At 43.5% G+C, this 14,422-nt stretch overlaps 1 protein-coding gene across 3 annotated transcripts in view; it reads right to left on the bottom strand.

The window, feature by feature from the left end:
- Window positions 1-14,422, bottom strand: part of PRKCH (protein kinase C eta) — a 365,028-nt gene that overhangs the window by 141,693 nt on the left and 208,913 nt on the right. For all 3 annotated transcript variants that reach the window (XR_014059378.1, XM_081509759.1, XM_081509758.1), the window contains exons 11-12: window positions 4,647-4,785; window positions 3,796-3,984 (exon numbers count right to left, since the gene is read on the bottom strand). Coding sequence is in view for 2 of the 3 variants with exons in the window: in XM_081509759.1 (XP_081365885.1) it covers window positions 3,796-3,984; window positions 4,647-4,785 (328 nt within the window). In the remaining variant the exon portion in view is untranslated. The remainder of the gene's footprint in view (window positions 1-3,795; window positions 3,985-4,646; window positions 4,786-14,422) is intronic.

Below are 14,422 nucleotides of genomic sequence, written 5' to 3'. Positions count from 1 at the left end.
TTAGTAATTTTCTCTGACATCTTTTCCAGTGTTTTTCAGAAAATTGCTCTTAAGGTACACTCCTTGAGGGAGGAAAAAACAGAATGCTTACCGTGTTCCTGTGTGGCTTACGTGTACTAACTCACTGAATCTGGGCAGTAACCCTGTGACATGGATTTTATTACTTTACAGATCTTTTGCGCAAGGACACAGATTCAGAGAGGTGTGTTAGCTTGCCAAAGTCACTGAGCCAGAGCCTAACAGAGCTGGCAGATAAGCCTGCCATGGATTGAAACCCAAGCCTCTTCGTACAGGAAGATGCCCAACGGAGAACACGGAGAGCCACTTAAGAAAGTCAGTGCTCAGCCAGTGACACAGCATCATCCACTGAGCTTCTGGCATCAGAAAGGGGCCAAAACAAAGGGAAGCGAAGAGGTTCACAGCTTCCCAGAAGCGAGTCTGCAGGGAGAGGGAACAACTCAGTCCCCCTTGAAGAGCAAATTCTCGTGAGGCACCAGAGGCTGTTTTCTCCCAGAACAACGATTGTGGAGGCAGGATGCTCCCAGATAACATATATACTAGTTACCAGCAATGTTTCTATATATATCAAAGATATAAAGTAATTGAGGGAGGGATAAATCAGAGATTAACATACACACACTACATACATAAAATAAACAACAAGGACCTACTGTATAGCACAGGGAGCTCTACTCAATACTCCGTAATAACTTATATGGGAAAAGGATCTGAAAAATAATGAACATATGTATAATAGACTCACTTGCTGTACACTGGAAACACACATTGTAAATCAACTATACACTAATAAAACTTAAAAAAACGTAATTGGATCTACCTGGTTAAATATAAATCATCTTAATAGTTCCATGTGAATCTTAACCTTGCTTACTAGCTACTCGAGGTTTTATAGGGATTGGGTTAAAAGTGGTGAAACCTGTGTCTCAGATTTAGTGGGGAAGAATTCTCTTAAGAGGATTCTAAATGCTAAAAAGAGGTTGCTGCTACTGCTAAGTCGCTTCAGTCGTGTCCGACTCTGAGCGACCCCATAGATGGCAGCCCACCAGGCTCCGCCGTCCCTGGGATTCTCCAGGCAAGAACACTGGAGTGGGTTGCCATTTCCTTCTCCAGTGCATGAAAGGGAAAAGTGAAAGTGAAGTTGCTCAGTCGTGTCCGACTCTTAGCGACCCCATGGACTGCAGCCTACCAGGCTCCTCCGTCCATAGGACCCTCCAGGCAAGAGGACTGGAGAGGACTTCTAAAAAAATTAAGAGGAGCAGATGTGGGTGATGGTCAACTCAAATGCTGATGTGGTTTCTAAAGATTTCTCCCAGACCTGGATTCAAAAGGTATTAAGTGTTTATCAGAGAAAGACTGAACTGGACTGTTAATCCTTAAATAGGGAACACTAAAATTTCTTCAGGCACAGACTGACTTTTGTTTCCTACCCTTCATGGTACCAAGAACAATAACTTTTATATACTAAGGCCAACAATGCCTATTTCCTTATGGCATGAACTAGCATTTTCATTTGCATTATATAACTCTGGGGTCTTTCTTTTAAACAGTAGAAAAGCTAAATCAGCTATGGTAATTGGACTAAATATGTGCATCATGAAAAACCATTAGTACTGTGATGGTGGTCACTGTGGGCCACAGGGGATTAGCATGGCTTGGGAGTCAGTAGGACCCCAACTCTAGACCGTAGGACTGGGAGAGTAACAACTCAAAAGTAAGCCCAACTCTGCGGCACAATTTGTTGTGTTATCATAGATTAGGTCATCATAGGTAGCTGGGGCCAGCTGAGGTGAGTACATTTCCCTTCCAAGGGCTGAGAAATTTTAAGGCATAAATCTATAAAGACAAGCCCTTCTCCCTGATTTTTTATTAATGAAATTATAAAAGCCACATTCTCCTTAGTCTAAATTTTCTACTAAGTATACAAATAAATTTTTCTTATGAAAACAGGGTAGATAGAAGACATTTGGTAGAATCCCAAAGTACTTCACTTTTATTTCTATGTGCAATTAAAGCTTCTTCAAATATCAGGAGAGCACTGGTGCCTGAACTTGAGAATCAAGTTATAAATTATGATTCACTTGGGCAATATTTACCTGAGAAGGATTTCTGTTATCATTTCCTGAAAAGTAGAGATTTCTCAGGAAAAATCATGCCATCGGCCTCAGGACAGAGTGATATGTAAACAACATGTCTTTAAAATGACACTAATTATATGACTGGAGATTTCCAGAGAGATAAGTCTCTCACCAACAAAGCTAGTATTTCCCAAATTTAGTATTTTTTGTCTCCAGTCACTGGAAGTGATATGATTTGAGCAAAGTAATTTTATCCCATAGATACTACCCCAGAGAGAATGGATTGTTCTGATTTTCCCCTATTTGAAGAATATTCATCTTTATTCCCCTGTGCACATACTGGGAAATAATACCTGATTTCCTAATAGGGTATCGACCCAGATTAGGTTATTCTCTTATTAACTTTTTTATAACTTTATATTTTACTGGTATATTCAGGGTCTACAAGATATGTAAGACTGTAAGGACAACAGGTGATGTCATAGACCTGGTAATAAACAATACTAAAAAACTGGTTATCATTCTGTACATTAAATAGGTCCTAGAATCAGAAGGTTATTGGCACATGGCAGGGCCCCTGATCAAAGCCCTGGAAGAATTTCTCTTTCTTGTTGGCTGTTCCTTCTTAATTTTTTTCTGGTTTGCTTCATCTATTTCTTTTTAAAGCTTTTTATTTTATATTGGAGCACAACTGATTAACAATGTTGTGATAGTTTCAGGTGGACAGCAAAGGGATTCAGCTGTCCATATAGATGTATCCATTCTCCCCCAGACTCCCTTCCCATCCAGGCTGCCACATAACATTTAACAGAGTTCCCTGTGTTACACAGTAGGATCTTGTTGGTTTATCCATTGTGTATACTACTTGTTACTTTCTTATTTTCAACATAAAAGCATCAAATCCACGTTTCTTCCACACTTGAAAATAAGGCTTCCATCACAATGCCTTAAATGCACAAAAGACTTTTTCTACACGATATTCCACACTGCACCTAAATTGTGGGCCTGGCACCTGGCTTGCACAAGGACAACATGGAAGCAAATGAGATCTTGCCCAAGTCTGAAAAATCTCTCTTCTCTCCCAGCACTACTGGAAAGGCCCCTTCATCTTGCTCCTTGGATGTTGCCAACAGAAACACAGTCAGTACAGAAACAACTGGTAGCACCATTTACACGACCCAACAGCCTCATACATCCTGACTAGATGAAACAGGAGCATCACTTCACCTACACTGAAGCCACAAGTGGTAGAAATACTTGATATGTGGCCAACAATGCTATCAATGGCTATTACATGTGCTCAGTTGCTCAGTCATGTCAGACTCTTTGCAACTGTAGCCCACCAGGATCCTCTGTCCATGGGATTCTCCTGGCAAGAATACTGGAGTGGGTTGCCATTTCCTCCTCCAGGGGATCTTCTTGACTCAGGGATCAAACCCACATCTCTTGTGTCTCCTGCATTGGCAGGCGGATTCTTTACCACTAGCATCACCTGGGCAGTTGGCTCCAAAATAACTATCGCGTAAGAGGACAAAAAAGCCTGAGAAAACTCTGGTTCTTTGATTCTATAGATTAAAACACACATTTCAGTTAGAGCTGGTAGGTGGTATCAAAAAACAAACAAACTTCAAACCCAAACAGCACACACAGCAAGTTGGTTTGCCATAGTTGGAAAGCTGGCTGAGTATGTCACACTTACAGATTTCAGGATCCCTGTGGCGTCTTCATGCAGCCACGTAGGGTAGACCACTTCATCATTCAGTATGGCCTCAAAGAGGTCATCTTCGTTCTCTGCCTCGAAGGGCGCGTGGCCACACAGCATCTCGTACAGCAGCACGCCCATAGCCCACCAGTCCACCGCGGGCCCGTAGAGCATCTCCTGGAGGATCTGTGCAAAGGGGTGACGTGAGAGGAGCTCTATGCATCTGATGAACAAATGCGCCCTTAATGACTACAGAAAATGAAGGATTAGGAGCTGAAGTAAAGCAAGGGAATTTCCTGCGCTGGCATGCATGTTTCAGTCCATCTCTAGATTGGGGTCTGTTTTCCTGGGGTCAAATCAGAGGCCTTCTCATCCTGGTGGTCAAACATCTATGGTCTGCTTAGGCCAAAATAATAGTATACGCAGATCCAAACCAGAAAGTGCTTTGGGACTACATGTGTGGAGGAGGAGGAGATGGGTTCACTCACTCATATGGGGGCAATTCAAGAGCTTGTGGTTGTTTCTGCTAAATGGGGCAGGGATCAAAGCTCTGTGTAGAGACAAAGGAGAAAATTAAATGGGCCAGGTGTGGAGCACACTTTGTCCTCATTTAGGGCTAAACCCTGAAGCACCTGCAAAGTTTATAAAACTCTTTTGGACTTGAGTTTGTATTGGGAGGAACTGAGGACATTTTCAGCCATCATTCATCCAAGGAGCCAGAGAGGAGTCTGGAGGTGTCAGCTTTCAACGCCGCCCACAAGCTGCAGCGCACCTTGGGCCTTGCCTTTCCGATGGGGCTGCTGGGGAGCCTGGATTCCCAAAGCCGCTCAAGCAATGAGCACACTCACCTCTGGAGCAATGTAGTCGGGCGTGCCACAGAAGGTGGCCGTGGTGACCCCGTTGCAGATCCCCTCCTTGCACATCCCGAAGTCTGCCAGTTTGCAGTGGCCCTCGTGGTCCAACAGTACATTGTCCAGTTTCAGATCTCTGCAAGAAACACAGAGCAGCAAATATGGTTGGGCAGCCGGGCCCCAAACCATCTACCTGGCTGAGCTGGGTCACGAGATGGGGGGGCCACACAGCCAGGAGAGCTTTCTGCACCCACCCTTCAAAGGGGACACACTTCTTTGTGTTATCTGGATAAGAGATTGAGATCTGCTCTCGAAATCTGCCTCATGGTCCTGGATGATGGTTCCATCTGAATGGGCTAACCATGTATCAAAACATAGGTTGCCCATGAAAAACTGACAATGTGACTGCCAGGCTTCCCACTGACCTTCTACCCAGGAGACATCCACCCACCCTACATCCTGTTCTGTGACATCTATCTCTGCCCACTGGCCTTCGCTCAGTGAAGTCCTATAGCACGTGGCCACTGTGCAGCACACACTGTGATTGGCATCAAGAGCAAGATGATCTTTCTCCCTAAGGAACGCACTGCGTGTTTGGGAGACAGATATTCACTAGACTGTCAGCTCCACAGAGGAGGCATCAGATGCATCTGGTTCACACTGTGCCTAGCATAGTGCACTCAATAAACCTTTGTTCAAAGTATATACACATAGATGAGTGTGTGTGTGTGTGTGTGTGTGTGTGTGTAGATACATAAATATATGTGTATACATACACACATATATTGGGGGAAAGAGGAAAGGAGAATGATGGGGGAGGGAGACAGAACCAACTGTTGTGTAACACAAGTGGCATGAGAGAAGTAGGAACCATGTGCTATAAGAGAAAAACAAGAAGGAACAATTAATTCCTATTAGTGGCAGGACAGAGGGACAGTTCCACAGTAGAGGCAGAAATTGAGCTGGGTCTTACAGCATGAGTCAGTCTTCTAGGTGGGGAAGCAGTATGAGACAGTCACTGCGGGCAGGACAGGGCCAGCACACAGAGCAAGCGCAGAGATGCAGGTGGGGTCAGGAACCCCACGTGGCATAGGAGGACTCACATGAAAACACTGAGGCCATCAAAGTGCCAGGGCTAGAAAGCAGAGTTAGGTCCATACTGTGAAGGGCCCTGCATACCACACTAAGGAATTCTGATACTTAGATATTAGGCAAACGTGACCCACTGAAGCTGTCTAATTGAGTCTTCCAGCTGATGAGAAAAGAGCAGCTAGAGGGGAGCTGAGAGAGTCCAGGGAAGAGATGTTAAGACCTGAACTAGGACGGTGACTGATGGAATGGAAAGTAGGGATCAGTCAGCAGTGCTTTAGTGAAAACACTATCAGGATTAAGGCCTGATGACCACTTAGAGGTAGATGAGGAGAAGCAGCAGCAGAAATGATGACTCCTGGGTTTCTGCCTTAGATTCAGTGGGTTAGTGGGGACATTAGTGACCAGGAAAAAGCAAAACAGGAGTGAGAACAGGGTTTGTTTGGGTATAGCCCAGATACATAGAAACCTCAGATATTACAGTGAGTGCAGGGCAAAGGCACTCATCCTCCCTCCCCTAACCCAGAGGAGCAGAATCCAATCAAGGGAAGTGAGTTTCCAGCAGCAGAACTGCTTGGTGAAAGGTATTGATGGAGGTAGGAACATGGGTCAAATGTCAATAAAACTGTCTGCAAATGAAAGGTAGTGCTCCTAAACACCCTCTCCCCAAAATAGGCTTCTGGCACCAACTGTCTCCCATTGCCACACATAACAGGCCTCATAACAGAGGGAAGCTGGCACCACAGCAAGCTGGGAAAGAGTCCCACACACCCACCTCCCATTGTCGGCCTCTCAGTCTAGCCTTGGGGGAGGCTTGGGGGAGCAGCCCTGCCTACAGGGCGACAACCTCTATCCTTTGATTTTTGAAGGAAAGATGTGCTCAGAGGCAACTACACTGGCTTAGCAGTGAAGGAGGCTGCCCAGCCAGCAGCGATGCTAGACAACCACCCTGACCTGGAGGTCTGCAGTCGACTGCCAGGTGGGAAGCTGCAGTAGCGGCGGCCTCCTGAGGCTGTGCTGTGCAGAGTGATGGTGGCCCCTCACTGGGCATCTCCACAGTGGGGGCCACTGACTGCTGCTCTGGGCCTTCGCATCCCCAGGGGGCTGTGTCAGGGCATTCATGGCTCTGTTTTCCCATGTCTTCCCATCTCTGCTTTGACAATAAAGGTCTGTTGGGCTGCTTGGCCCAAGGGGAGAGGCTGGTCTCTGTCCAGCCCGGGATCATACTGCGACTCGGGGGAGGCAGGTGATGACAGAACTGGCAAGACTGGTTTCCACACTGGGCCCTGTGAGATGATGCGGCCGGACCATGTGGGACCTGCAGACAGGGGTCACTAAAAGCCACCCAGGAAGGAGAACCAAGTCCCCTTTTCCAGGAATCCCTGGATAAGCAAGATGAGAGCAGCAGCACTTTCTCAGGCCAGCCTCCACTCTGCACTCATGCTCCAGGCATCTCCCGGATGACAGGTGGAGATATGCTGGGCGGCTGTGCAGCCACTTCAGCAAAGCAAGGCTCCTCCACCTCTAAACGAGACTCGGCTCTGGCCCCCCAGTTGGCCTCCTGCCCCTTTCCCTGGGCAGAATCCCACTTCCCATACAGGCTTTCAGTAGGCTCTGGTCTGTGGAAACCACGTCCTCCTCCACTGCCGTCTCAACACACACACAGTATGAGCAAGATTTATTAGCCCACATGAAGGCAGGATCCCAGAAGAACAGGTGTGTGTGTTGTGGGGGGGTAGGGCGGGAAGGATTCTGGTCACAGTCACTGTCAAGAGCATGGTCTCAGTCATTCTCCTAGTAGTGGTTTCAGACTCGAGGCCCTATTAGCGCCTGGTTGTCTGGCTCCTCTGGGGACTCATCAGTCCAAATACTGTCGTCTCTAATCTCCACCAACCGCTTCTCATCTGCGGCTCCAGGAGGGATCAAGGCCTTGGGGGATCTGAGCCTCGGGGATGGCTTTATCAGCACCATGTTCCAGCCCAGCAGTCCACGTCTGTGTGGTCCTACACTCAGAGACCTCTGACTCTCACACTGCCAGAAAGGGTGGCTGCATTTCTAAAATCTCTTGAAGCCATTGTGCCTGCTGAGGGCTCAGAAAGGATCTCCTTGGGTAGAAGAAGCAAGTGCTAACAGAAACCCACGATGGTCTAAAGAGCCGACCTGAGATTGCTCAAGAGAGCTGGTGACTAACATCCCAGCTAAGAGGTCTGACTGCTTATTACTCAGCAGCTGTCACAGGTATCAGGATTTGTTCGGGGAGGGAAAAGCGCTTTGTCATCAGTTTTGTATGCTGCCCATCACAATGCCCTCTGCACAGAGAAGTCTTGGGACACGGCCCCGCTGCTCAGGACAAGGAACTGAGCGGCCCTAGGGATGTGACTTGGCCTGGTCATAGGATGCCCCAGGGCACAGAGGCCAGTTCTACACCTCAGTCTTGACTTTGCAGTCTCCTTTTAGGCATTTTCAGAACTGGACCACCCTTTAGGGAAATGCCATTGCTGGTTCCATACCAAGTACTACCTAAGACCCTGATGCTGGGTATGATTGAAGGCAGGAGGAGAAGGGGACGATAGAGGATGAGATGGTTGGATGGCATCACCGACTCAATGGACATGAGTTTGAGTAAGCTCCAGGAGTTTGTGATGGACAGGGAAGCCTGGTGTACTGCAGTCCATGGGGTCGCAGAGTTGGATACGACTGAGCAACTGAACTGAACTACCTAATAGGATAAAACTGTCAACTGGAAATAATAAGGGGGTTTGATTAAGAGCATAAGATAACCTGAGGATTTAGTTCCGCCCTCAGCCCAAATGTCTCCAACCTCCACTGTGAGGTCTGTGCTGATGTCCCCAGATAGTCAGCTCTGCCCCCAGAGCACCCAGTTCACAGCTTTACGACCGACAACTTTCACTGCATTCTGGAAGACTCTGTCTATACACCTGTCTCACCCCTTGGCTGGGGCTGAGCCTTATTGCTCCCTAGCCTCAGCGCACACCTGGCACAAGATGCTGACCACAGAGATAAACGGAGGCATTTTGTATGGGTCACAGTGAGTTGCACCAGCCAATTCAGAGCCTATTTTATTTTGGGGGGAAGGAATGAAGTTCCATAAACTTCACTGGGACCCTTGTGCCAAAGTAATTAGACCTACAAAAATCCATGTGCTTTTCCTCTTGGAGACAGATTCCAGGGGTGAAAGAGCCCCGAAATATAATAAATTCAAATTCTTTGCTTTAGTGGAGCTGGGGAAAAGACACCACTTTAGGAGTGGCAATTATAAAGCAGAGAGTACCCAAGCATAATCCTTTCCCCTGGCTCACATACAGATGAAAGAGAACACGGAGCCATTTGTGGCTATTGTCAGCTTCCACTCTAAGGGTAAATAGCTATCTTCACTTAAACAAAAAAACCAAAGCAAAAAAAAAAGTCACTCTTTGACTCCTGAATTGAATATGAAATAGGCAGAGAGGTCAGTTTTTGGCTTTGGACTTTCTCAGCCTCCCTAGCCAACTCGTAAGTCAGCAGCCGAAGTTAACAAGGTTCCACAATGAAGATTACAAGTTCATACAGGGCACAGGCTCAGATCCTAAAACACCAAATACACAATTATGGCCTCATCATTCATTAGCTTATTGAGCAGTGGTATTTAATAGCTCTACCTTTGTTATGCAAGCACAGAAGGGTAGAAAGAGTTATTTTATCCTCCCTGATGGTCTGAAAGGTACATTGTTCTTGCCGGGGCAATGAGGGTTACTTAAAATGCCCACAGTGGTTTCAGAGAGGATTCTGAAGTGGTTGAAAACAAAGGAAATTCAGAAATTGCATTTGTTTTGTTTCCACCATGAGCTATTCTGAGAGTCATAAAACAGAATGACAGGAGTCTTACTGCTTAGATTTCTGGACTCAGTTATTCTTCCAAAAGAAATAAAGAACAGTGAGTTGAGCCTGGCTCCTTGAACAACAATGCATCTAAGAGGCTATTCAGAAGCTATTTTTAATGTATCTTAAAAAATTTTATCATGGAACATTTCAAACTTATATGGAAGTGTAGTGAATAACATAACGACTCCTGTAGTGATCACACAGCAAAAACAGCTATCAATGCCCAATCGTGTTTCAACTGTACTTCTACTCCCTTCTTGACCCATCTTTTTTGTCGGATCTGGAAGCAGATCCAAAATATGAAATCGTCTCATCTATCCATATTTTAATATCTAAATCTAAAAGACCATTTTTTAGATAAAGTATAACTTTGCTATTAGTTATCCTAAAATATACAGTCAATATACTATTTTAAGTATATTGCTTTTTGTCTGTTTGCTCATTTGGGTGTGTGTGTGTCTAGAGAACCTGAAAAAACCTTCTGTGAATGATGATGAATGGTGATAACAAAACAACAACAACAATTAGTGTCAGTAGTAGTAACATACACTAAATGCTAAGTGCTTCATCCACATTCTTATTTTACCTTCAAAACAACCCTATGAAGTAAGGTCTACATCAGCATCATTTAGTGATCCAGGGATAAAGTCAAGATTTGAATTCAGTCTGCTCACCTCCCTCTAAGGCCTGGGCTCCACACCCATTACAGTAGGCACCCTCTCTTCCATACAGTGCTACTGTGTCACTGGCTAATTCTCCTAGTAGGCTGTTTCCTGAGAAAATTTCATCAGTTGAAACAAGAACCATCTGAAAATCAACAAATATCCTGAGACTGATTTGCCAAATAATGTGTCACACTTTTGTGGCACATTATTAAATGCATAATCAAAATTCTAGAAAAATAAATTTTTTGTTTCGTTCTTAAGTTTTGTGTGGAGGAGTTGATTGGATTTCACACAATCCTTGAAGGTACAGGAGTAGGGGAACCATAGCAAATCTCTTTCTAGTTGTCAAATACTATGACGATAACTCTCTACCGTTTTCTAAGGAAGAAAAGCTGACATGTAGGCAAGAGTTAAGAGGTGGCATTTGCCAGGAGAGTGAATTGGGATTATGATCTTAGTCTCAAAACAAAACCATTTAGGGTTGGTTTGTGTTTTAAATATCTGGGTTTATATAAACTTGACAGTTTTTTGAAGCAGGGCCAATTGTATTAAATTGGTAGAAGAATTTGAAAATGTCACTGAAAAAGCAAAAGCCTAAAATGGGGTTTTATCACATGTTCTAGTAATGCCATTTGTGTGCTACCTAACAGAAGACATTCAGCCATTCATTCATCCAACAAATCTCTGGGTAGCATCCATGAGCCAGGCAATATGCAAGGGGCTCAGAAGATTCAAGGAGACAGGAAAGAGCAGGAGCCTCATACAGCAGGGTCCAGTGAGGAACTCAGTCTTTGGTTCAAGAGGGAAAAAAAATCATTGAAAGGTCTTACACAGGAGAAGGATGGCATTAATCTGATTTTACAAGCCCCTCTAGCCACAAGGATAACAGGTCAGAGGGTAAGAGACAGAACATGAAGAGATCAGTTGGGAAGCTACTGGAGTATTCACAAAAGAACTGGTGGGGGTCTGGACCATGGTGGGGCAGTAATGTAAAGAGAACAGATGGAGAACTACCAGGGGAAGAAAGTAATAGGATTTAGTAATGGAAAGATGTAGAAGGTAAAAAAAGAAGAATGTATGAGCATGTTCTGGCTCCAAGAATTTATTTTGGACATATTGAGGTATTTTTCAGACATCTGAGTAGACATATTTAATGGGCAGCTGAATATACACTGCTAGAGCTTAGATGAAAGGCCAGGCCAGGGATAGAAAATGATGAGTCATTAGTTGGGTGTGGATGAGTTCACCTGGGGAGAGTGAATGGAAAGGCAAAGGCTTGGGATGAAGCTTTGGAAAGAGCATCCTGAGGATAACATCCCTGGTCATTGTCACACTCAGGCCACAGACACTTTGCCGTTCAGTCACTCAGTCGTGTTCGACTCTTTGTGACCCCATGGACTGCAGCAGGCCAGGTTTCCGCATCCTTCACTATCTCCCCGAGCTTGCTCAAACTCATGTCCATTGAGTTGATGATACCATTCAATCATCTCGTCCTCTGTCGCCTCCTTCTCCTTCTGCCTTCAATCTTTCCCAGCATCAGGATCTTTTCCAGTGAGATAAATTATAGTCAGAGTGGGTAGCACAACTGAGTACCAGGAAGGAAAGATCCAACTCTTTTGCCTCCAATGAACCATATGTAGTCCTGTTAAGATTCAAAAGGCTTAGAAAATGTTACCCTTTCACGCTCAAAACCATTTCATGAATTCTTTCTAGGTTAAACTCTCAACCTCTGCTACATGAAGGGATCCTTTGGGGAGTGTAGACTTAGGTCTTTTACTTTACAAAGATGTTTGTTGCTGTATTGTGCATGACAGAGCAAATTTTGGAAGCAAGCTAAATTATTTATTAAGAGGGGAACAGCTAAATAAATTATGGTATATCCATGACAGAATTTTATGAAGGCTATTAAAATTGTATGAGGTATAATGAAGGACAAACAAACGCTGGGAAATGTTGATGACAGAAATTTTATCTTTTGAAAATTATTTCTTTTGTGATTATACAAGTACTACTTTCATTATCTTAAATTCCATCATTACTGAAAAAAATTATGGAGAAAACAAGAACAGGTTTATAGTCATGCAATCTTTTCTTAATGCTATACTAACCAATGTTATGAAGTAACTTACTTTTCTCACTTAATGAATTTTTGGACGTATTTCTATATCCTGTAGATCTGCCTCATTCTTTGTAATGGTTACATGAAATTCCATTATAAAGATGTTCCATAATTTAATTAGGTCCTTCTCCGTATTTTTAGAAGTGGAAATGCTGTGTTAAAGTGTACAAATGTTTAAAATTTAAATAGATGTTGAGTAACTGCCCTCTAAAAAGCTGGCACCAATTTATACCCCCACCAATAGTGTACAAGAGCATCCATTTAACTTATTCATGTTCGATGTAATCACCCTTCTATCCTTGCCAATTAGCTAGGGGAAAATTATCTCACTGTTTTACCTTCATTTCTTGATTATTGAGATTAAACTTTTAAAAAATCTATATAGTTAATGGCCATTTATATTTCTTCTGTCTGTTGCCTATTCACAAGTTTTACCTGTTTTAAAATTTGAGTTACTTTTTGGATTATATTGCATAGATTCATTACACATAATGGACAGCAGTAATTTATCATATTGGTTGCAAATATTATTGTTTAGCCTGTTTTGTTTATGATAACTTTCATATTTTTATATAGTCAAATCTATCAATCTTTTTATTGCTGCTGGGTTTCATGATTTATTTACAGGATGATACAATTCTAAAGGAAAAAGCAGAACACAGAATTGTACTTTCAATATTCTCTTATGTTACAACTGTTGGAGAGGGAAGGAAGAAAGAGGAGGGAAAAGGAAAAGCTGGGAAAAGCTAAAAGATTACATATCTAGGTGATATGTTCATGAATGATTTTTTCTTTTTTGTACTTTCTAAATCTTTTGTAGGAATTACGTATTACTTTGATAACCAGGAAAAAGTCATAAGATATGTATTTACATATTTTGGCTTTAATCCTTTTCTTTAGTCTCTCTACTCTTTCAGGCTGTAATTCCCAAGGCAGATGTGTAGGGAAAGTGATCTACTGGTAGGAATGGAAAGGATTTATTCTGGAAACCAGGTTGCAAGGACATGTTGAAAAAAATCACCTTACTTCCTTAAGGAATGTGAACACTTGTGGACTCAGAATTCTGACCTGTTGTCATAAGCTCATTTTTTTTAACCAATGAAATTATTTAAAGTGTCTCACATGTACGTAATTATCATGAATGGTATTGATATTTTCAAATGCTCCATGATATGTCCCTAAAGTCTTAGCCAACTTAAAGACGAAAATGAGGCCCCTGTAAATGAAGCAACGTTCTGAATTATTAAATGAGGTCCCCATGCCATTTGTCCTCATAAAGTGACATTCTAGCTGGTGTTTGTGAGGCTGATCTATTGCAACACTGCCTTAAGAACTAACATATGAAGCATGAACATTCATCATTATGACAGTGAATGTAAAATAACTTATTTTCTAGTGAATGAAGAACAATTTCCAACCCAGAAAATGTTAGAAGCTCCTTTGTAGCTCTTTTCCCCCTACCTTTTCATATTTCTTCCCAACAGCTACTTGAGATAGGAAATGATCATAAAAAATGACTCTGTGGCCAGGCTGGCTATTACACCCCCTTTAAAACAGGGCCAGAGACTCACAAACGAACCCCCTCAGGCCAGGGCTGGGCTCCATCCAGTTCTGTTGTTTGGTGCACTTGATACATAGGCAGCTTGTTTCCACCATCACCCCTGTGTACACACAGGACCAACTTGAGCAAAGGGACTGAGAAATTTCCCCCTGCCTTGTCTGACAGTAGGAAAAAAAAGAAGCACAAAGAAAACACTCGCTGACTCTCTGGACAAATGCAAGAGGCAATGAGTTGGGCTACTGTCTACCCTATGCAGTTCACACACCTCCTGAGGACCATCAAATGAATGAGCCATCACACTGGCAGTTGAGCCTTCCACATTTTTTTTTTCATTCCACTTTCCCCTACACTTCCAGGAGGGCTGAAATTCCCTGGCTGAAGCAGCACAAATTTATTTAGGAGCTCCTTACAGTACTTTTATTTTATAGTTGCCAAGAAAAAACTCTCACCGATCCTT

The sequence above is a fragment of the Giraffa tippelskirchi genome, chromosome 7 (genome assembly GCF_054371585.1).
Source record: "Giraffa tippelskirchi isolate mGirTip1 chromosome 7, T2T-mGirTip1v1.2.pri, whole genome shotgun sequence".
NCBI classification, from domain to species: domain Eukaryota; kingdom Metazoa; phylum Chordata; class Mammalia; order Artiodactyla; family Giraffidae; genus Giraffa; species Giraffa tippelskirchi.
Note: the sequence above shows the minus strand (reverse complement) of the source record. Positions and strands in the feature narration are given on the sequence as shown.